Raw genomic sequence first — 23,285 nt, 5'->3', positions numbered from 1 at the left:
TATTGCACTGTTGGACAAGGCACAAACTGGAGAAGAGGGAACTGGCGCAGACAAAGTCGAGAACAACTGGGAAAAAAACTTTGAAAAATGACTATAGAGCAGAGCTCCACCACCACAAGGCAACTACTTTGTGGAAAAAAGGAAACTGAAGAGGGACCCCCCCCATATGGAAGAGAGGACAGTGACATGCTGGGCATGTTCAGTGTGCCAGTCAAAGTTCTAGAAACTTTGACAAAAAGTTTTCCGTGCTGGGCTCCATCTGATATCATTACCCATGTGTGAGGACTACCATCCTGCTTGTCCTAGGAGAAAGAGAAATACCGAGGGACTGCAGGTGGCACTCTTGGTTATGGAGCAGTGCCTCAAAGTTTTTAGTTCTCTGCTTCCATCTGCTGGTAGGGATGCAAAACCCACATCTGGACTGATCTGGGGTACGAACAGAAAGGTAAATAACGGACTAGGCTTTAGCACTGAAAATCAAATTAAAGAGGACAGGTACACCACAACTCAAATGAAATGAAGGATATCATAAAAATGGCAATGGTCAGGAAAATACTAATATGCAAAATTTAGGCCCATTTTAAGTATTCCACATCTCAAGACATTGGTTTTCTTTTATAGTAACTTGTTCTTTAGAAAGCAGTGCTTTACCTGGTCCTCATCAAACAGCAGGCCACGCTGAAGATTGATTCTTCTCATCAGATCACCCCCATCACAGTACTCCATCACAATACACAGCTTATTTTTCTCTGTAAGGAAATACTTCCATTGCTTCATAATTACATTGGCATGGTAGCAAAGATTATAACTCGACTGTAAGAAATGTTAAGTCTCCATACGTTTTGTAGCTTTATCTTAGGCCCTCTTGGACGTGCCTTTCACTTCTACTGATGGCCGCAAACAACAAGAACCCTAAACTAACCCAAGATGAAAGGAATCCATAGCCATTCCATCCTTTTCATTCATTCTGCTGCTTGCTAGCATCAAAATATCCCAGGATCACCCGGTACCTGGAGAACACTCGCGCCCCTCCAATAACTTCAGCTTATTCGGGGTAATTTTAAAAAAGGCATCTCTTTGGGGAAAACAGCACGTAACGTGTGGAAACGGCCTGCCCGATATCCTGATCAACATGCGCCCATGCGTTCCGTTTGCAAGCAAATTTACCAGGACTGAGTGGATATGTTCCCAGGGGTGGAGTGGAGAGGTTTGCACATACTTTTGTACATTTTTGGAAAAAGTTTCTGCACACATAATAGCAGGTGGACATGTGTGGGGGCAGTTTTGCTGGGATAACTTTCAAAGCGGACTTATGCATGTACATCCACTTTGAAAAATGGTGTTACTTTGGGCTGTATTTACTGCCTAATTTAGGTGGGAATTACTCCTATTATGCACAGATCTGCCTCCAACTCTACAAACCTTCAAAGGAAGTGTAGAAAGTGACAATGTTTGGGTGCTTCATCTTGGCCAGCAGAGTAACCTCCTTACGAGATGCCTCTTTTTCTTTTGACGGCATCTATAAAAAAAAGTAACAATACAAAAATTTCAATTTGACTGCTTTTCAGTTGTAACCATCATGGCATTAATGCCATGCTGAAATTTATATTGCTCAGGGATTTGAAGAACTTGGCTGTGCCTCACACTACCATGAAGTATATGTTTGTAATTGAGAGGCAAACAGCCCGAATGACTTGGGATAGATCATTAAATCAAGAAAAAAAATAAATATATATAAACGCACACAGTATATTACAGTAAAAACATTTAGTTGGATACAAATTTACCTGAAAATAGGGAATCTAATGCTTAAACTGCTCTGAAATAGAAACTATATATATAAAATAGGGGTGGTTTAATTAGTTAATTTCAAAGGAATTTCTTAAGTAACATTAAATGTTAATGGCCTGATTTTAAATGGCAAGCGCAAGTAAAAAACAGGGGTTACACGTGCGGCCGGGCCTTGCACGTGCTGCGCGCATTTTAAAAGAGACCCAACCGCACGCGCAACCCATTAAGTGCACAAAAGCAGGGCCTCGGCAAAGAGGCGGCTGGTACAGTGGCCATTTGCTGCTGTGCCGGCGCGCGCAACCTGCTCCTTTGGAGGAGCGAAAGGTAAATTTAAAAAATTGGGGGTACCAAGGATAGGGATGGGGGTAGGGAAGTTCCCTCCCAGTCTTCTCCTTAATTGGAGAGGACTGGGAGAGAACTGGGGGAGCCCCGATCTAGTCGCTGAGGGAATTAGCTAAATTCTACACCCCCCTTGCACATGCCACCCGGGATTTTATAACATGTGCGCCAGCACGTGAATGTTATAAAATCACGCGTCCATGTGTACGCGCTGAGTAGCGCACGCAAATGGACACGCAAGTATTTTTTTTTTAAATCTACCCTTAAACTTTTACCAAAAATATAAAAGGCTTTATTTAAATTAGTTCTACTTTAAATAGTGTTTGAAAGAACAATCTTTTTATATAAATTTTACAGAACATATAAACATCATAAATTCCACAAAGACAAAATATTCCATTCCATTCATACCATATACACTAATAGTGCAAATCTCAACAAAAAAAATAACTTATTAGTTACAGATTAGAATAAAAAGTTCTCGAAACTGAAAGACTGATGCCAAAGTGGCAGGCAACAGGTCTCCATTTATCCATAAAAATTCACATTTTTTAAATAGTCAAGAACAATTTTAAAATTCATCACTCGTTGCTGTAAAATTGTTGAAAAACCCCCTACAAAGGCCTTCGTTTCACCCTATCACAGGCTTCTTTGGGGGGGGGGGGGGGGGGGAACAGCATGAAATCAGCAATTTCAATGGAAAATCTTCTTAGCTGAACTTCACTCTATAGAGTCTAATGTCTATCTTTACATCAATATGGCATCCTTAGTGGTGTGATTATTATGCCTTGCATTACTACTATTAGATGGAATGCGATGCTCTACTGTCCTATTTTGCGGTATAGAAAAACTTTTAAATAAATAAATCATTCACAGAAACTGCATAATGGCAAGTAATGCTATCATAATAATTAAACTAAGAAAGCTGCATTGATGTAAAGACTGACATTCAGGAGCCATGCATGTTATAAAATCCGGGCTCAGTGCGCAAGGGGGTGCACACATGTGCACCTTGCGCGCGCCAAGCCCAAGGGGAGCCCCAATGGCTTCCCCGTTCCCTCCAAGGCCGCTCCGAAATCAGAGCGGCCTTGGAGGGAACTTTTCCTCCGCCCCCCCCCCCCCCCTTCTCCTCCCTTAAGATCATAAGAACATAAGAAAATGCCATACTGGGTCAGAACAAGGGTCCATCAAGCCCAGCATCCTGTTTCCAACAGAGGCCAATCCAGGCCAAAAGAACCTGGCAATTACCCAAAAACTAAGTCTGTTCCATGTAACCATTGCTAATGGCAGTGGCTATTCTCTAAGTGAACGTAATAGCAGGTAATGGACGTCTCCTCCAAGAACTTATCCATCCTTTTTTAAACACAGCTATACTAACTGCACTAACCACATCCTCTGGCAACAAATTCCAGAGTTTAATTGTGCGTTGAGTAAAAAAGAACTTTCTCCGATTAGTTTTAAATGTGCTTCATGCAGTGCCCCCTATTCTTTCTCCTATCCGAAAGAGTAAATAACCGATTCACATCTACCCGTTCTAGACCTCTCATGATTTTAAACATCTCTATCATATCCCCCCTCAGTCGTCTCTTCTCCAAGCTGAAAAGTCCTAACCTCTTTAGTCTTTCCTCATAGGGGAGTTGTTCCATTCCCCTTATCATTTTGGTAGCCCTTCTCTGTACCTTCTCCATCGCAATTATATCTTTTTTGAGATGCGGCGACCAGAATTGTACACAGTATTCAAGGTGCGGTCTCACCATGGAGCGATACAGAGGCATTATGACATTTTTCCGTTTTATTCACCATTCCCTTTCTAATAATTCCCAACATTCTGTTTGCTTTTTTGACTGCCGCAGCATACTGAACCGACAATTTCAATGTGTTATCCACTATGACACCTAGATCTCTTTCTTGGGTTGTAGCATCTAATATGGAACCCAACATTGTGTAATTATAGCATGGGTTATTTTTCCCTATATGCATCACCTTGCACTTATCCACATTAAATTTCATCTGCCATTTGGATGCCCAATTTTCCAGTCTCACAAGGTCTTCCTGCAATTTATCACAATCTGCTTGTGATTTAACTACTTTGAACAATTTTGTGTCATCTGCAAATTTGATCTCACTCGTCGTATTTCTTTCCAGATCATTTATAAATATATTGAAAAGTAAGGGTCCCAATACAGATCCCTGAGGCACTCCACTGTCCACTACCTTCCACTGAGAAAACTGTCCATTTAATCCTACTCTCTGTTTCCTGTCTTTTAGCCATTTTGCAATCCATGAAAGGACATCGCCACCTATCCCATGACTTTTTACTTTTCCTAGAAGCCTCTCATGAGGAACTTTGTCAAACGCCTTCTGAAAATCCAAGTATACTATATCTACCGGTTCACCTTTATCCACATGTTTATTAACTCCTTCAAAAAAGTGAAGCAGATTTGTGAGGGAAGACTTGCCCTGGGTAAAGCCATGCTGACTTTGTTCCAATAAACCATGTCTTTCTATATGTTCTGTGATTTTGATGTTTAGAACACTTTCCACTATTTTTCCTGGCACTGAAGTCAGGCTAACTGGTCTGTAGTTTCCCGTATCGCCCCTGAAGCCCTTTTTAAATATTGGGATTACATTTGCTATCCTCCAGTCTTCAGGTACAATGGATGATTTTAATGATAAGTTACAAATTTTTACTAATAGTCTGAAATTTCATTTTTTAGTTCCTTCAGAACTCTGGGGTGTATACCATCCGGTCCGGGTGATTTACTACTCTTCAGTTTGTCAATCAGGCCTACCACATCTTCTAGGTTCACCGTGATTTGATTCAGTCCATCTGAATCATTACCCATGAAAACCTTCTCCATTACGGGTACCTCCCCAACATCCTCTTCAGTAAACACCGAAGCAAAGAAAGCATTTAATCTTTCCGCGATGGCCTTATCTTCTCTAAGTGCCCCTTTAACCCCTCGATCATCTAATGGTCCAACTGACTCCCTCACAGGCTTTCTGCTTCAGATATATTTTTAAAAGTTTTTACTGTGAGTTTTTGCCTCTACAGCCAACTTCTTTTCAAATTCTCTCTTAGCCTGTCTTATCAATGTCTTACATTTAATTTGCCAATGTTTACGCTTTATCCTATTTTCTTCTGTTGGATCCTTCTTTCAATTTTTGAATGAAGATCTTTTGGCTAATATAGCTTCTTTCTCCTACCCTTTTAACCATGCCGTTAATCGTTTTGCCTTCTTTCCACCTTTCTTAATGTGTGGAATACATCTGAACTGTGCTTCTAGAATGGTATTTTTTAACAATGACCACGCCTCTTGGACATTTTTTTACTTTTGTAGCTGCTCCTTACAGTTTTTTTCTAACAATTTTTCTCATTTTATCAAAGTTTCCCTTTTGAAAGTTTAGCACGAGAGCCTTGGATTTGCACACTGTTCCTCTTCCAGTCATTAAATCAAATTTGATCATATTATGATCACTATTGCCAAGCGGCCCCACCACCGTTACCTCTCTCACCAAGTCCTGTGCTCCACTGAGAATTAGGTCTAAGATTGCTCCCTCTCTCGTCGGTTCCTGAACCAATTGCTCCATAAAGCTATCATTTATTCCATCCAGGAAAGTTATCTCTCTAGCGTGACCCGATGATACATTTACCCAGTCAATATTGGGGTAATTGAAGTCTCCACCAAAAATATCCGGAGCCTATGCAAAATACAACGATTAGGTAAGCACTGCTGAAAAACACGTTGTACAATATTATTTCAAATTTGATGTGTGTATTTTTCTAAATATACTTCACTTACTAACTTATTAAGGCCCGTTGTATACTGGCAGCACCAGTATACAACAAACGGGGGACAACCGTGCGGCAATGCAGGATCTCGGCGAGCAGCGCGGTGGCGCTGAATCTAGACGAATGTGGCAGCGTGGTGGCGCCCATAAAAACAGCGAACGGAGGAAGAGACTCGTTTGGTGAAGCAGCAACGCCGAACAAGTAGGCTATTGTATTGCTCTTATACGCCAGTAGAAGTACCTGAGCGGGACTTGCATGACAGTAAAACTTCGCCTTACTGAGGGAAGTATTTTTTCCACATACTACATGAGTATATAAAAAATGCAAAAATTATAAAAACAAAAAAAGACTGTTTAAGTTTAAATTTTATAGGACCAATGATTAAAGATGACCCAAAGTGCTGAAAATACAGGCATCAAATGCATGCAGACCACGGGTGTTATGACGATCCTTAATAAGTTAGTAAGTGAAGTATATTTAGAAAATACACACATCAATTTGAAATAATATTGTACAACGTGTTTTTCAGCAGTAATTGAAGTCTCCCATTATTACCGCACTACCAATTTGGTTAGCTTCCCTAAATTCTCTTAGCATTTCACTGTCCGTCTCACCATCCTGACCAAGTGGACGGTAGTATACCCCTATCACTATAGTTTTCCCCGACACACAAGGGATTTCTACCCATAAAGATTCAATTTTGTATTTAGTCTCATGCAGGATGTTTATCCTGTTGGACTCTATGCCATCCCGGACATAAAGCGCCACACCCTCCTCCCGAGTGCTCCTCTCTGTCATTGCGATATAATTTGTACCCCGGTATAGCACTGTCCCATTGGTTATCCTCTTTCCACCATGTCTCTGAGATGCCAATTAAGTCTATGTCATCATTCACTGCTATACATTCTAATTCTCCCATCTTACTTCTTAGACTTCTGGCATTAGCATACAAACATTTCAAAGTTTGTTTTTTGTTTGTATTTTCATTCTGCTTTTTAATTGTTAGGGATAAGTTAGAATTTTTTAGCTCAGGTGAGTTTTTAGTTACAAGCACTTGGACTACTTTTCTAATTATTGGAACCTCACTGTCGGGATGCCCTAATTCTAATGCATCATTAGTATCCTTTAAAGATACCTCTCTCCAAACCATGCGCTGCTGAGCGACTGTCGGCTTTCCCCTTTGTTCTAGTTTAAAAGCTGCTCTATCTCCACCCCCCAGCCCAAACTAAATCCCCCCCTACCTTTGTTGAAAAAGTTACGCCTGCCTCAGGCAGGCGTAACTTCCGTGCGCCGGCAGGCCATGCCCCAGCACAGGCGGCTGTGCCGGAGCACTCGACCCTGCCCCCGGACCGCCGCCACACCCCCAGACCGCTGCCACACCCCAGCCACGCCCCTTTTTGCAAGCCCCGGGACATATGCGCGTCCCAGGGCTTGTATGCGCCACCGAGCCTATGCAAAATAGGCTCAGCGCACGCAGGGGCAGATTTTCTCGGGTTACACGCATAGCCTTTGAAAATCTACCCCAAAGTCTGAAGTGACTTGCATAAGGTTGCAAGCAATGTCACTGGGAGAATTGGAATTAGAATCTGGCTTCCTGGTTCTCCGCCCTCTAACCACAAGGCTACTCCTCCACTCCACGGTAAACACACAGGAGGTAATTTGCCTGTAAAAGTAGTATATATATTGCAGCAATTTTCAAAAGTCCATTTACATACCTAAAACCTTTTGACAATTCAGCCCTATTGAGTGAATTTTCAAAGGAGTTATGCACGTATAAGTAGAAATTTTCAAAAGCCCATTTGTGTGTCTAAAACCCAGTTTTACTTGTGTAGATCCTTTAAAAATTATCTCCTTAGGCTTCTATGGGGAGGCCAGAGAAAAGGACCGTCCACATTTTTAGCTCAGTTGACTGTTAAATAAACAACAGATGGATTTTAGTGATGTTAAGCAGGTAGAATTAGCAAGATTGAGCAACCTATGAGCTATGATGGGTAAAGGACAGAGCACAGAGGTGATATCTCTGCTCCAGGAGTTTAAAGAAGGTGGAAGAAGAAGAACAGTAAGATGGCCAGAGATGAGTATTCACCAGGGAGGAAGCTGAGAGAGAGAAGAGGGACTTGATCTTCTCTAGTACATTTTTATCTGTTGAGATAATACATTCAGCACGTGCTGTGTGTTAGGCGTGAGTACTCCATTGAGACTCCTGAGATTCACAGGTTTGAGGCCTGCCATATTCATCTGAGGCAGATTTGGTGTGGAGAATTTTTGGCTCTGGAACCCTCTTCCCAAGAAGATTAGAAAGTGCGGGGGGTTGGCATCCTGGTCCAAAACAAAAATGTATTCACTTTAAGGATCTTTCTGTTTGCTGGTTATGTTTTGGAAGCTTTTTTTTTTTTTCTTCCTGCAGTGCTTGCATCCAATTCAGATTTGTTTCTCCTGTCTGGGAATTTTTCCCTAATCAAAACTTAGAATAACAAATAATGAATATTCTTCTGTTTTGTCCCATAATTCCTCCCCTGTACCCTTGACATAATTGTTTTTTCACGAGCAAACTCTTCATGCCAGTTAACTCTGCTTTAAACGTTTGTCCAAATTCATGGTATGATTCAGGATGCAGGGTTATTCTGGGTTGGGAAATAACTTTTTATTAAAACTAGGTAAAACAGGTGTAGGCTTTTTCCCTTCACTTCAAACATCCCTTTCTCTTACCTTTGTTAAGTTGATTTCCTTGATAACGCATTGGTTGTCATCAGATTTCCTTTTTGCCAGGAATGCTTTCCCAAAGGCTCCTTCTCCTATCATCTTAATAATATCATAGTTATCCATTACTGCTCAGCTTTCCAAAACACCTAAAATAAGGCAAAACAAACCTTCACTCAGAACAATGAACTAACAAAAGATTACAACGAGTTATGACAACTGCATTTTTGTCCACATATTCCTCCATTTAAAAGCTGAAACTCCAGAGGCTTGGCATTTCTGAGTTTCCACCCTTTTGGCAAGGATTACACCGTCCCACAATTGTGCGAGATACAGAAGATTAGAGATATTTCTGATTAGAAAAATAGCACACAGCATCTCTACATATTACATTTTCCATGGGTCTGAGTTGGTCACTGTGTATCACGCTGGAAAAAGCATATTTGCCATGGCATTTTGGGACATGTGGGGATAAGAGCTCAGTTCCACAGGTTCTCATCTCATTCCCCTTTAGAAAATTGTCCATTAGCAAATTGAATAAAAGTGATTTTGGGAGTTTCAGAATCAGAGCCATCCGCACAGGCAAATGCAGATCTCTACACTGTCCATCCTCTCTGCGGGTGGTGAAGGTGCGTGTTGAATAGGCTCAGCAGCGTGCGCAAGCCCCGGGACGCGCATAAGTCCCAGGGCTTTCCTGGGGGGCGTGTCAGGGGCCGTGTTGCGGCAGTGGCTTCATCCAGGGGGCGGGGACACGCGGGCATGGTTCCAGCGCGGGGTGTGTGGGCCGATGCACTCCGGAACTTCTCCTGGGCCAGGGGAATCGGCGCGCTGGCAGCTGGCGGTGCTCGCGAGTTACGCCTGCCTCAGGCAGCGTATACTTTTATAATAAAGGTTAGGGGGGGGTTTAGATAGGGCTTGGGATGAGTTAGATAGGGGAAGGGAGGGTGAAGGTGGGGGGAGGCGGCAGGAAAGTTCCCTCTGAGGCCGCTCCGATTTCGGAGCGGCCTCGAGGGAATGGGCAGCGCGTGCAGGGCTCGGCGCTCACAAGGTGCACAATGTTCACCCCCTTGTGTGCGCCAACCCCGGATTTTAAAGGCTACGCGCGTATCTAATTAAAATCCCGGCGTACTCTTGTTTTGTGCCGGGTGCGCAAACAAAAGTACGCACATCCGCATATTTTTTTGAAATCGGCCCCTCGTGGTCTGGGAGAGGAAATGGTGTGGAAGTGCACCCCGCTATCAGGGGAGCGAGGATTACTCACGCAGATGGCAATTTCCCCTGTCGTTTTGGATGAGCATTTCTACATAGTAGGATAACCCAAGTACTCTCCAGGGCAACTCATGCCAGCAGTATTCTGCTGTTCCAAGCCTTCCTATGCACTTCATCCAGTTCACCATACTTCTCTTTCAGTTTATCTAGTAAGTTAGTACATGATGGCAGAAAAAGATCAAAAGACCCATTCAGTCTGCCCTGTTATTTTCTATTAACATTGCTAAGGATGTATGCAGCTACCAAACAGAGGGGCCGGTGCAATATAAATCGCAGAAAGCAGGCGCGTGAAAAGGCGGCCATGCAATATCCAAATTAGGGAGTCGTGCTAGTAAGGAGGCTGCCAGTAGAACTCGGTGTTGGTTTTCATAACCGGCCGTCTGTCAGTAAATGAAAATGGCTGCCGATAAACTCGGCATTGAGCATGAATGGTTTGCTGACAGCAACCATTGCTATTGAGTTAAGAACATAAGAACATGCCATACTGGGTCAGACCAAGGGGTCCATCAAGCCCAGCATCCTGTTTCCAACAGTGGCCAATCCAGGCCATAAGAACCTGGCAAGTACCCAAAAACTAAGTCTATTCCATGTTACCATTGCTAGTAATAGCAGTGGCTATTTTTCTAAGTCAACTTAATTAATAGCAGGTAATGGCTCGGTTTGCGGTGATACACTGAAGCCCTACAGCTCTGATACTTGTAAAATATCAAGAAGACGACATGCGAGTGTTCTACAGTAGAGCATTCACAAGCTAAAGATTTCAATGTGTTGTCAACAATGATTCCAAGGCCCCTTTTCCAATGGAACCTAGTATTGTGTAAATATAATTAGAATTATTTTCCCTATATGCATTATTTCCCTAAATGACATATTTCATCTGTCATTTAAATGCCCAGTTCCCCAGTCTCACAATAACCTCAAAATCAGCTCATGTTTTAACTACTTTGAATATTTTGGTGTCATATGCAAATTAGAATAAAGGGAATAAAAGGGCAGATGATATGAACACACCTCGCTATAATGCATTAGGAAAAGCTAGCTCCCTCACAAAATAGACACTGTCAAGTGATATATATTAATTTGCTGTGCTTAAATGAACAGAAAACAGTATAATTGCTTATATGAGATAACATTGTTTTGAATATAGTGAAGAAACTGATAGCCATAATAAAGCTTAGTCACATAGTACAAGAAGCAATGACAGTTATATAAAAAAACTGCTTTTGACAGTTGCTTTTGACAGTTGCTTTTGACAGTTGCTTAAAGATGACAGTTGAAGTACTGAATATTGTTGTGTTTAGAAAAAGTTAAAGTATGTGAAGCTGTTTTTTTACCTAGATAAGCTGAAGAAAGATAAGGAAGCCTTACTAGCAAGCAGCAATAATGCAAATGTATATATGTGCCTTCTTACATGTATCTGCAGGGCCCCTTTACATACTCCTGCAGCTTAGAGAGAAAAAAAAATACCTTGTACTATTATAGCTAAATAATAGAAAACTACTTTGAAATACTTAATTGTTCTATGTAATTAATCCCACCCACAGGGCATACTCTCCTTAAGGGATTTAAGGTGGACCAGGAATCTAGCCTGGTCCTGCACAGGTAAATAGGGCAACACTATCTCACATACACCTCCCCTCAGCTTGGACCCATCATGCCAAGTGTCCCTACTCCCTCCTGGATCCCATCCAGGAGAGTCCAAGATGTCCCATTCCCCTTCCTCTGGCTTCCCACCAGCTACGCTTGGGAATGGGACCTAGTGACAGGTTCACCCTCATCTCATTTTATCAAAAAGTTTCCCTTTTGAAAGTTTAGTGCTAGAGCCATGGATATACTTACTGTCCCCCTTCCAGTCATTAATTCAAATTTGATCATGTTAAGATCACTATTGCCAGGCAGTCCCACCATTACCTCTCTCATCAAATCCTGTGCTCCACTGAGAATTAGATCTAAAATTGCTCCCTCTCTTGTCAGTTCCTAAAGTAATTGTGCAGTAAAACTGCCGTTTATTCCATTCAGGATCTTTCTCTCTCTAGCATGTCCTGATGTTACATTTATCCAGTCAATATTGGGGTAATTGAAATCTCCCATTATTACTGCACTACCAATTTGGTTAGCTTCCCTAATTTCTCTTAGCATTTCACTGTCAGTCTCACCATCTTGACCAGGTGGATAGTAATATACTCCTATCTAGGGATGTGAATCAGTACCGGACTCGTTTCCGGTATTGGGTTCGGGTAAAAAACCGCGGGAAATCTTCATTCCCACGGTTCTTGTCGGCTGTCTTCTGCCAAAAAAAAAAAGCCCCGCCCGACCCCTTAAATTTAATTATTTTGAATCCTCCACCCTCCCGACCCCGCCAAAACTTTTTTAGAGTACCTGGTGGTCCAGCGGGGGTCCGGGAGTGATCTCCCGCTCTCGGTCCGTCGGCTGCCAGTAAACAAAATGGCGCCGATGGCCATCCATTGCTCCTACCATGTGACAGGGGCTGGCCAATGGCACAGATAGCCCCTGTCACATGGTAAGGGCAAAGGGCCATCGGCGCCATTTTGATTAGTGACAGCCAATGGCCGGAGATCGCTCCCGGGACCCCCGCTGGACCACTAGGTACTTTTAAAAAGTTTGGGGGGGTTTCGAAATTAATCATGGGGTTTTCCTATCGCTATCAGGGACCCCCCGATATTTGACGAGTTTGAAAATATCATACGATATTTTCAATCGTCAGATAAACGATTCACATCCCTACTCCTATCACTACAGTCTTCCCCAACACACAAGGGATTTCTAACCATAAAGATTCAATTGTGCATTTAGTCTCATGCAGGATCTTTATCCTGTTGGACTCTATGCTGTCCCGGACATAAAGCGCCAAGCAGCCACCAAGTTGCCCCTCTCTGTCAATGAGATATAGTTTGTACCCCGGTATAACACTGTCCCATTGGTTATCCTCTTTCCACCATGTCTCTGAGATGCAAATTAAGACTATGAGATAATTTACTGCTATACACTAACTCTCCCATTTTACTTCTTAGACTTCTGGCATTAGTATACAAACATTTCAAAATGTGTTTTTTGTTTGTATTAACATTCAGATTTTCAGTTAACAGGGATAATTTGGAATCTTTTTGCTCAGCTGATTCTTTACTTATAGGCACTTGGACTACTTTTCTTATTATTGGAACCTCTCTGTCGGGATGCCCTAACTCTAATGCTTCATTAGTATCCTTCAAAGGTACCTCCCTCTGAACCATGCACTGCTGAGCAACTGTCAGCATTCCCCTTTGTTCTAGTTTAAAAGCTGCTCTATCTCCGTTTTTGAGGTTAGTGCCAGCAGTCTGGTTCCACCCTGATTAAGGTGGAGCCCATCCCTTCAGAAAAGACTCCCCCTTCCCAAAAAGGTTCCCCAGTTCCTTACAAAACTGAATCCCTCTTCCTTGCACCATCGTCTCATCCACACATTGAGACTAGGGAGCTCTGCCTGCCTCTGGGGACCTGCGCATGGAACAGGAAGCATTTCAGAGAACGCTACCCTGGAGGTTCTGTATTTCAGCTTTCTACCTAAGAGCCTAAATTTGGCTTCCAGAATCTCCCTCCCACATTTTCCTATGTTGTTGGTGCCTACATGTACCACGACAGCCAGCTCCTCCCCATTACTGTCTATAATCCTATCTAGGTGATGTGTGAGGTCCACCACCTTCACACCAGGCAATCCTCATGCCCACCAACCATCCAGCTATCTAGTTGCTCCATGAAGCGGTCATTTATATTATCTAAAAATGTTATCTGCTCTTATAGTTTGATTCTTTACATCATACTCTTCATATCTCCAAGTAGTGACTATTTGAACACTATCAACACCTCCTCTCTGAACTCATAGGCAAGTGTCTCTGTGGTGACATATACCTCACTAGTAAGGTACATTGTAAGAGCCCCTTATACAGTGCCTTGCAAAAGTCTTCACAGCCTTGTACATTTTTCACATTTTGCTGCCTTAAAAATAGAAATAAAAATGCATTAAAGTAGCAATTTGTATTCCTGATCTACATAACATACGCTACACTTTCACTGTGAAAGAACAATTATAGAAATATTACAAAAGTAATTAAGAATTTAAAAAAAAATCTTAATTGCATGTCTTCACGCCCTGACATAGAAAACACGAATTAGATCCAGTTCAAACAATTTCCTTTACAAGGCCCATATAACGTTAAATAGAGCCCAACTGTATCCAATCGAAGTAGTTATATCACTATGAACGCAGATTTTTCGGAGTTCTCTTCTGAAGACATCCAGGACTCAAGGTCAGAATACCTGAGATTAATAGGCTGATGTAGAAAGGTGCGTTCAGTTGAATGCCCCTTTCTTCCTGCACATTTTCTGTGCCCAAAACTTACTGATGATGCAGCAAAGAGTTTTGTGCTGAAAATACATGCTCCTAAACGAAAGTTCTACTTAATGCCCTTGCATGGAAATCTCACGTAAATAAAGGCATTAAGTAGTACTCCCCAATGCAGAGAGACTGCATTTGGCCAGCGCATCTTTCTTAGCACTGGAAACTTAACCCCTGGTTCAGAGCTGGAGTTACGTTTGCAGTGCTACTGTGCTGCAACTTAAAACCCTTAAAAAAAGTGAAAAAAGTCTGGAACATTTAGCTAGATAAGTACTGATTTATCTGGGTAAGCGGCAGCAGCAGCCGCCATCGCTGACTTATCCAGCTATCTGGCAGTGGCTCGTCCACTGCCAGATAACCAAATAAATCAGTACTTATCCACCACTAACCCAGATAATTGCTGCCACTATCTGTCATGGATGCCTCCCCCCACCTTCCTGAGTTAAAATGCGCGTTCTGCCTATGCTGAATGCACGTTAAAATTAATGCATGTTTTTTCAACTCCCGTTAGCATTTGCACAACATTAGTCTTCTGCATTGTGAATTTAAAGAAACATTTAGTCTGAGTATTAAGAATATGTGCTGAAAACCAGCTCACAATTTCTGAACGCTCAGATTATTGCATTGGCCTGTAAGCAAGGGTTTGGAGCTTGCAACAGCCGTGAGGGGCTCTGAACAGGAACCTGGTGTTGATTCCTAGTGAAGGAGTATTCTCCATCCTCCATATTCCCATAGAGATTGCACCCCAAACCTGTGAGAGAAGTAAATCTGCATTCAGGAGCATTTCAGGCCTCTAAGAGTGTTGAAGAAGAGCTGAAAAGGTTCTGCACGAGCTTTGGCCAGCATAAATTGGAAAAGATTCCAAAGGGGAAATCTCTTTAATGCGGAGTGATCACACTCTGGTGCACGGAAGCCACCCTATGGATTCAGAGAAGAAGGACAAAATCACCAGTACCAACAAGGGGAGTCAACATATAGGAGATCCCCAGGGAGAAGCCTGATAAGGAGTCAGATGAAGGCTTTGAAAGCTAATGAACTGTATTCTGTGAATGTTCGATTTTGCTCTGCTCTGGACCCAAAGAACGTGTACATTTTGTCATATCATTACCATTTGACAAGTACCTCAAATAAACTTTATTTTTGGAAGATCTCCAAACTGTTGTAAATGTGTTTTGTTTTATTTTTTCCTAAGATCCACAGCCTTAAGGGCCCTGAAACAAGTTTTCCCCCCTGTCAGAAAAAAACCCAGAATACCAGCATCTCCCCTTTGTGCCCTTCTGTCCGAATCAGAGGTGAAGGGCATGGGGGGTGGGGGGGGGGGGGAGATACATGAATATCCTAACTGCATTTTGGCATTTTAATATCACAGTAAAATATTAAGTCATTTATTTCACAACACATTTATCCCTTTGATGTACACTATACTTATCTTTAATCTCTTATAAAGAAATTATTTTTCAAATCATTTGAATCAGCTGACTAATAAAATGAAATAATTCTAAAAACCAAGGTAATACCCATAACAAAGAAGTGCCCTGGTGCCAAAGTCCAATAATAAATAGGTCTTCCTAAGCAGCTTAAGGGTCCATATACTAACCAGCATTAAAATCAGCATGATAACAAGCATTACTTACTCGTTGTAACGTTGGCATTACATTGGGCTTTAATGCACAATACACAAGCTATGTCTATTTACTTATTTACAATATTACTACCCTTAACATAAGGCTTGGGGGTAACCTGCATGGAGTGGCAGTTACTACCATAAGAAGCTTGCTGGGCAGATTGCAGGGACCATTTGGTCTTTTTCTGCATCATTACTATGTTATTTATTTAGAAATATTTATTGGCCACACACTCCAATGGTTGTGGTTGCTACGCAGAATGCAGCAATATTACCATGTCTGTATTAAAGACTGTGTGGTCATTATAAAACAGGCCACAATCATATCAGGTTTTTCTATCTAACCAACCCCACCACTAAAAGACTGTCTCTCCCTCCCCCAAGCCCCCTCCTGAAAAATGTAGGCCAACTATGCACCCCTCCCATCGAAAGATGTGAGCCCATTGTGCCCCCCCCCCCCCCCCCCCGATCATCTGACTTCCCTAGAGTTGTGACCCTTATGCAACTTCCCTGAAAGACCAGGGCTCATTGTTGAACATTATGGATCTCTCAACCCACCCAAGAGTTGTAGACCCATACCCAAAAAAATGCATCCCATACAAGTTGCCTCTTCCCACCTCACCTCCCATAGGCCTTCCTCCCCACGCCACCTATAAGAGTCTCAGACCCCTAATTCAGCCCCTTTACCTACCCCCAACCCCTCCTCAAGGCTCACAATGGCCTTTGCGGCCCAGGACTCCCCCCCCCCCACACTTTACTTTTAGTGAAGCTCTCAGGAATTTTCATAGGCAGGAGGGAGCCAGTTTCTCTTCTGCCAGGTGTGGTACCAAATTCAAAATGGTGCTGCAGACTCTCTGACCCAAACAGCTAAGCACATATCAATCTGTGTGAGGGGGCAGATGCTGGTAAGCAATCTGGGCACATCATCCAGCTGTGAGACTTGGAGAGGAATTTTGGATTTAATTACTCACATTTCCAAATTCAAGCTCAAATTACTCACATTTCCAAATTCAAGCTCAAAGTCTCCCTGCCGGCCCTCTGGGCTCTGACGTCAGGGGGAGGAGCGACCTCAGACGCCCTTATCATCGGCGTCTGGATGGTGAGGAGTGCTGCTGCTTGAATTACCTGTCGGAGGTAGCTGTATACATTTGGAAATGTATACAGAAGTACAAATACCATTAATAGCTAGGATATATTATATTTCCTATCCTGCAACTTCTATAGGTATTGAAGATCAGAATCAGGGAGAGCAAAAGGAAGATACAAATTTATCAGAATTACTAGAGAAGTCATCTGATATGGAGATTAAAACGAGGGCTACTTTAATTGTGCAATTTATAGCTATGTCTCAGAGAGATTCAATACTTAAGACTATACTTTAAATATCAAAATGTTAATTTTCCTGGTCTTCCTATTAGAATCTTCCCCGACATATCCTTCAACACTCAATTAAGAAGAAGAGAGTTTCTTTTAATGAGAGATAGAGTCATACAGCGGGGTGCCAAGTTTATTCTACGTTTCCATGTCGTTGTATTATAATACATCAGAATGAAAGATATGTCTTTAATGCGCCTGATCAACTGCGCTCGTACCTGGACTCAAACTCCAATTATCTCCTTAGTTAATAATGGGGGGAGGAATAGATGTTTATGGTTCGGACACAAATGTTTGAATGTTTGAATTACTTTAGTAATCTGCTCTTTTTTCTTTTGCCAGTATCTTTAATTTCTGATAAAATATTATTCTAGGTTTCACAGCGATTATCTGTAATGTTTTCTTTTCAACTGTTTTATAACTTATAAGCATCTTGATAAATGCTGTGTAATATCCTTTGGAAAATGAAAATGTTCAATAAAAAAAAAAAAAAAAAAAGAAATTGCTGAAAATGGAATCGTAATGGATAGAAGCGATATGTTTAATTTTGCCTTTTGAAAGTAAAAAATAAACAGCGTTTTGCTAGTCTGTGTTCCATTTTTTGGACCTAAAAGTAATAAAACCCAAATAAAAGCGTTTGGAAAGAAGTTGGTCAGCTTCACTCTCAGCTTTGCAAGATTTCATGTATTTTGTTGGAAGCAGAGAACCTTGTTTTGAATGTTGTTTGCCTCTATTTTTCCTCTTCCTGGTTAGATTTAATGCGTATGTTGTAGCAAGGATGGATTAAGAGAAGTTGTGTGCTACCACGGCCACGCCAACCCCACTTCCTGTCACAGTATCTACCTTATAAATGGGCTCTGACAGACGGCCCGCAAATGCGCAGTAGAGAGCAACTCTACCGCGCATGCGCATGCGAGAGAGCACGTCGATCAGAGCAGAGCGGCACCGGGAGGAAATGGAGCCGTGTGAGGGCTATGGCGAGGCGCGCACGCGTGCATGAGAGAGAGAGAGAGACCCGCGGCTCTGACGGACGGAGAGAGAGCACGTCGGTCAGAGCGGAGAGGCGCCGGGAGGAAATGGAGCCATCTGAGGGCTTTGGCGAGGCACATGCGCGCACGAGAGAGAGAGAGACCCACGGCTCTGACAGACATGCATGCAAGATGAGTGCAAAGGGACAGAGGGTGGAGGGGGAAGAGGATAGTAAGAAGAAAGGGGAGGGCCAGAAGAGGAGAAGTGGGAGAATAAGGAAGAGAAGGGTGCTGAGCAAGTGAGGGAAAGGGGAGTGTAATGAAGAATGAGGGGAGAGGGGGCTGCAGGCGAGGACCTGTGGAAGAAAGGAGGAACATTGGGAGAAGGAGAGATGAGGAGGAGCAGTGGGAAGGTGGGAGGGGGTTGGGGAGGTGGGGTAGCAGGACAGTAAGAGGGGAGGGGAGCTGGAGGAGGGAGCATTGAGTGCAAGGGGGGTGCAAAGGGAGAAAGGGTGGAGGGGGAAGAGGATAGTAAGAGGAAAGGGGAGGGCCAGAGGAGGAGGAGTGGGAGAATAAGGAAGAGTGAGGAGCAGTGAGGGAAAGGGGAGTGTAATGGAAAAATGAGGGGAGAGGGGGGCTGCAGGGGAGGACCTGTGGAAGAAAGGAGAAACATTGGGAGAATGAGAGATGAGGAGGAGCAGTGGGAAAGTGAAAGGGGGAGGGAGCATTGAGTGCAAGGGGAGGGCAAAGGGAGAGAAGGTGGAGGGGGAAAGAGTACACATCCGGACACCTCCACACACAACACTTAGCTGGCATTTGGAACAAACATCTCGCCCGTTTAACAGGCTTAACGGCTTGTACATATTATAATTGGGGTAGTTGCGGCCTTAATTTGACCCTACTCCCTCCAGGCATGAGCGGGGTAACTGCCCCATCTGATCCCTCCAAAACGCTCTTAATCCATCACTGCATTGAGCTGGAAAGGAAACAGAAAGCTATTGTCAAAATCAATTATGCAAACTGAGACCTAAAGGGTTGTTGGTCTATGTACAGCATAAGTGTGCTGTATATCATTTCTGCATGAGAGTAACCTGTACAGAATGTTAAGTTACAACCCTAACCACCTTGCTAGACAGACTGGATGGCTCTTTTTGGTTTTTATATACAGGCAATTACCTGTATTTCTATAGGACTAGGGGTTTTTTATAGTCTTTTTTTTTCTGTTGATTGTTGTATTTTTATTCCATTAGTTCAATTTATCACTCAAACATTTATCAGTATAGAATCTTGTAATGAAATTACTCGCCTATAATCACAGCTTCAGTGCAAACATATACATGCAACTTTCTTCAGATCCATACTTTCATTCCTAAACTTTTAATGGTGCAAATCATATTTAAGCAGGGAGCTACCAACTGCTCCTGAATGTCCTGTGGACATTGAATTACCTATCGGAGCAGCGTCTGCTACCTCCGATAGGTAATTCAGGGAGCAGCACTCCTCACCATCCAGACGCCGATGATAAGGGCGTCTGAGGTCGCTCCTCCCACTGACGTCAGAGCCCAGAGGGCCGGCAGGGAGACCAGGAAGTAACAGCAACGAAGCAATTCAGTAGCGTCAGCCGCTCCAACAAAGAAAAAAGAACTTGATCAGTCCCAGCAGGAAATGTTTTTAAAGTGGAGCAGCGTCTGCTACCTCCGATAGGTAATTCAAGCAGCAGCCATTTTCAGCAATTCCTTATCGTTAGCTCTAAAATCCGCATTCGCCTAATACTAGGAAGAACTTTCTAAAAATGTAAACATCTTAATTTTGATGTTCATCTGCATGCTTTAGTTTATTGCCGTTAATAGCATAACATATAATAAATAATATTAAAATCCTGACAAAGTGAGAGCGGTGCAAGTGATAACCTCTGCCGCAAATCCCGCTCCCATCATCCCTCCGACCCCGCCCTCCTCTTACTTCCCGTTACCATGGAGACAGGACGCTGAACAAACACAGCTCGAGCCGCTCGGCGCCTTCTCTTCCGGTCCGGAGCCCGACTCCTTAGCAAGCTACATGTACAGGGCTGGCATTTTTTGTCCGAGAAGCCGCCTCATAGCTTCAGAATTGTACGCGCGTTACCGAAATTTAACCTTACTCCCTTGAGCAAGAGGTGCGAACGTAGGCTGCCCGGGCTGCCGCTTTACTCATCAGATCTTCCCGGAAGCCACGGGATGCAAAGTGGGCACCGCAGCATGCTGGGAGGTGTAGTTCAACTTAAAAATAACCTGTTAAACAAGCAAACCCTAAGTTTTGATTACAAAAAAAAAATCTGGATGTTTACATTGATGTGGCGCATGCTGTTAAGTTTTTCCAGCAAAAGCTAGGTGGTGTTGAAATTGTACACCTTTAACAAAAAATGATAAAGGGGTGGTAGGAGGACCTGTCCAGTGATACCTACCAAGGCCATGTTCGACGTTACTGTGTTCCTTTGCTAGTACACCTGCCTGATCACTCTGCACTCAGGTGCCGTTTAGCAGCTAGACCAAGCCAGCATCCTCACGACTGCAGCAGAGAGAAAACAAAGCACCTTGTTTTGTGGAGTGGTTGAGAACGAAGAGCATTAGATTGTAAGCCCTCTGGGGATAGGGAAATACCTACAGTACCTGAATGTAAATTGATGTGATGTATCAGAGTGATGTCAGTATATAAAAATAAAAAATAGTGAGCTCTGCCCGTAAACTATAAAGTCTATTGAACCTTTCCTACCTGCATCTTTTCTTACATACCACCACACAGGCTGTAGGCACCTAGACAAGAAGAATATAACTACAAAATAAATGTATTTAAACCATATGATAACAGGAAAGAACCCAAAGGCCCAACTGATTTACCTAAGCATTCTAGAAAAGTGAGGGAATATAAGAGAAGAATTCCAAGAGTAGGTAAAATGTTGAACAGAACCAGACCCAAAAGAGATTATTTCAGTTCGCGCTCCTGGTAATGCATAGACCTACTCAGGTAATCTAACTTTGTAGATGAGGCAATGGAGAGTAAAATGGCTCGCCAAGGTCACAAGGACTTGAACCCTGCCGGGGAGGGAGGTGGCTCGTGAGTGACGCCGGCCGCCCATTTCACATTCCCCTGACTACGCCATGAATAACCTACCTCCATGGTGGACGTGTAGGAGCTATCTTAGGGGGGGGGGGGGGGGGGGGAGGCCTGCGGACCCCTTGCTGGCCCGCAGCCCCCTTTCCTTGGCCGCTTGCCCACTCCCCGCTTGCCCCTTTCCCCCTCCTTCTTGCTGGTTACACCAGGACCTGTTCCCGCCCTCATCAAAGCGGGCTCTCTGTTGTGGAGAGCCCCTCTGGCAGTTCCTCCTGGAGGATAGACCGCCCTCCCTCGCCCCCTCAAGGCTCTGGCCCGCTCTGCTGGGTGCCGGGCCACCCGGGGCAGGGGTAGAGGGAGGCAGAGGAGAAAGGAGAGGGGGAGGAGAAATAGGAGTTTTAGGGATGGGTGTCGAGGGAAGAGGGGAAAGGAAAGGAGGAACAGGTGTTTTTGGGACCGGGGCAGACAGGAAATGAGCGGGGCAGAATGCCATCTCCGAAGGGGGGGGGGGGGAGGGGAGGGGAGGGGGAGAGGAGGAAGAGGTTCCTCCGGGAGCAGGCCGGCGGGCTCTGTTCCCCGGTGAGGACCCCATGGAGACGGGGCCTCTTCCGGAGGTGGAAGCCCAGCCAGACCTAACTCCCGCAGGATGAAAGGAAGGGGGGTTTGGGAGAGTTGTTCCCCTACGGCCTGGAGTCTTCAGCACCTGCCCGGCCTTCCTCCATGTGTAAGGAAGGAGGATGGGGAGTTGAGGTGGAATCAGTGGGCTTGGGGGGTGGTGGCGGCGGGGGGGACACTCCTCGGCCGGGGGTGGCGGCTCACCTGCCTCCTGATCAGGAGGGGCGGGGAAGGGCAGACCTCCAGAGAGACGGCCGCATTCTTTGCAGGGGAGGTGGATGATGCTAACTGACCCTCTCCCTCGGATCCCGCCAGATGGACCCCATACTTCTTCCCTGCCCTGTGGGGAGCGCCTGCACAGGCCCTTGGGGCTAATCCCCGGGGCTAGGTCCGGCTCCCCACCCGGATCGCCGGGGCGAGGCTCTGTGGGCCCGTCCCCTCCACCCACGGCGTCGACCGCTTCTTCGGCTGGCGGTGGACTCGGGGCTGCCACGGGCGCCTCATGGGCAGGGTGGGAGTCCCCGATGCTAGCTGCGGGTGGAGTGGAGAGAAGAGGAGAGGAAGGGCTTCGATCCCCGGCCGGGCCCCTCCTCGTCTGAGGCGGCGGCCACAGGATCGTCGCCCCATGGCACTCCCTGCACGAGTTTCCTCCTCTTCTTGCTCAGAAGGGAGGGGCCGACTCGCTCCGGCTGCGGAGTGGGGAGAGGAGGCGAAGAAAGGGCCTCCATCTCTTCTGGCACGCTCGCGCTATCCTTGCCCTCGAGGGGCGAGGGCATCTCTTCATCCTCCCCTCCCACCTCCGCAAAAAGAATTGGGGAGGGGGCGGCGGGAAGTTAGAGGCGAGGGGTGGCCCTAGTTCCCTGTCTTCGGGGCCAGTCTCCCTCGCCTCACGCTGTCTCTGATCTATAATGATGACAGGGAGCTCAGGCAACAGAGGGGACCATGGCTCAGGGGCAACTGCAGTTTCATCGGCGCCCCCTATGAAGGGTGCCAGCATGGGGTCAGGGCGTCGGTGACCCCACACTGGCCACCTTGCCCGGTTGATCCCCCTCCAGAGGCTGCCGCCTTCCCGGCCCTGGCTCGCTCCTTCTCCCTCTTGCACTGCCTCTTGGTGAGGGGCACAGTTTCGGGGGGGGGGGGGGGAGGAAATCAGGGCGGTGGAGCCTTGCTGTTCCTACAGGGCAGGCGTGGGCATTGTCCCACCCCAGGACGCCCTCGGGGGATCCACAGCCTTGGACCCCTCGACGACAGAGGGATCCTGCTCTGAGGGGGGTGGAGGCACCAAGGGGCCCGGCCCGAAGGAGGCGCCCAACCCTCCCCGCTGTTGCTGGA

The 23,285-nt window shown here is 44.8% G+C and overlaps 1 protein-coding gene across 1 annotated transcript in view; it reads right to left on the bottom strand.

The window, feature by feature from the left end:
- LOC115082149 (serine/threonine-protein kinase Nek5-like) overlaps positions 1-20,430 on the bottom strand; it is a 156,035-nt gene extending 135,605 nt beyond the window's left edge. Inside the window, 4 exon segments of the mRNA XM_029586409.1 lie at positions 652-749; positions 1,423-1,519; positions 8,633-8,772; positions 20,221-20,430. Of these exon segments, the coding sequence (XP_029442269.1) occupies positions 652-749; positions 1,423-1,519; positions 8,633-8,749 (312 nt within the window). The 5' untranslated portion in view covers positions 8,750-8,772; positions 20,221-20,430.
- Between the last annotated feature and the right edge of the window lie 2,855 nt (positions 20,431-23,285).

This window comes from Rhinatrema bivittatum, unplaced genomic scaffold (genome assembly GCF_901001135.1).
Source record: "Rhinatrema bivittatum unplaced genomic scaffold, aRhiBiv1.1, whole genome shotgun sequence".
Lineage (NCBI taxonomy): Eukaryota > Metazoa > Chordata > Amphibia > Gymnophiona > Rhinatrematidae > Rhinatrema > Rhinatrema bivittatum.
Note: the sequence above shows the minus strand (reverse complement) of the source record. Positions and strands in the feature narration are given on the sequence as shown.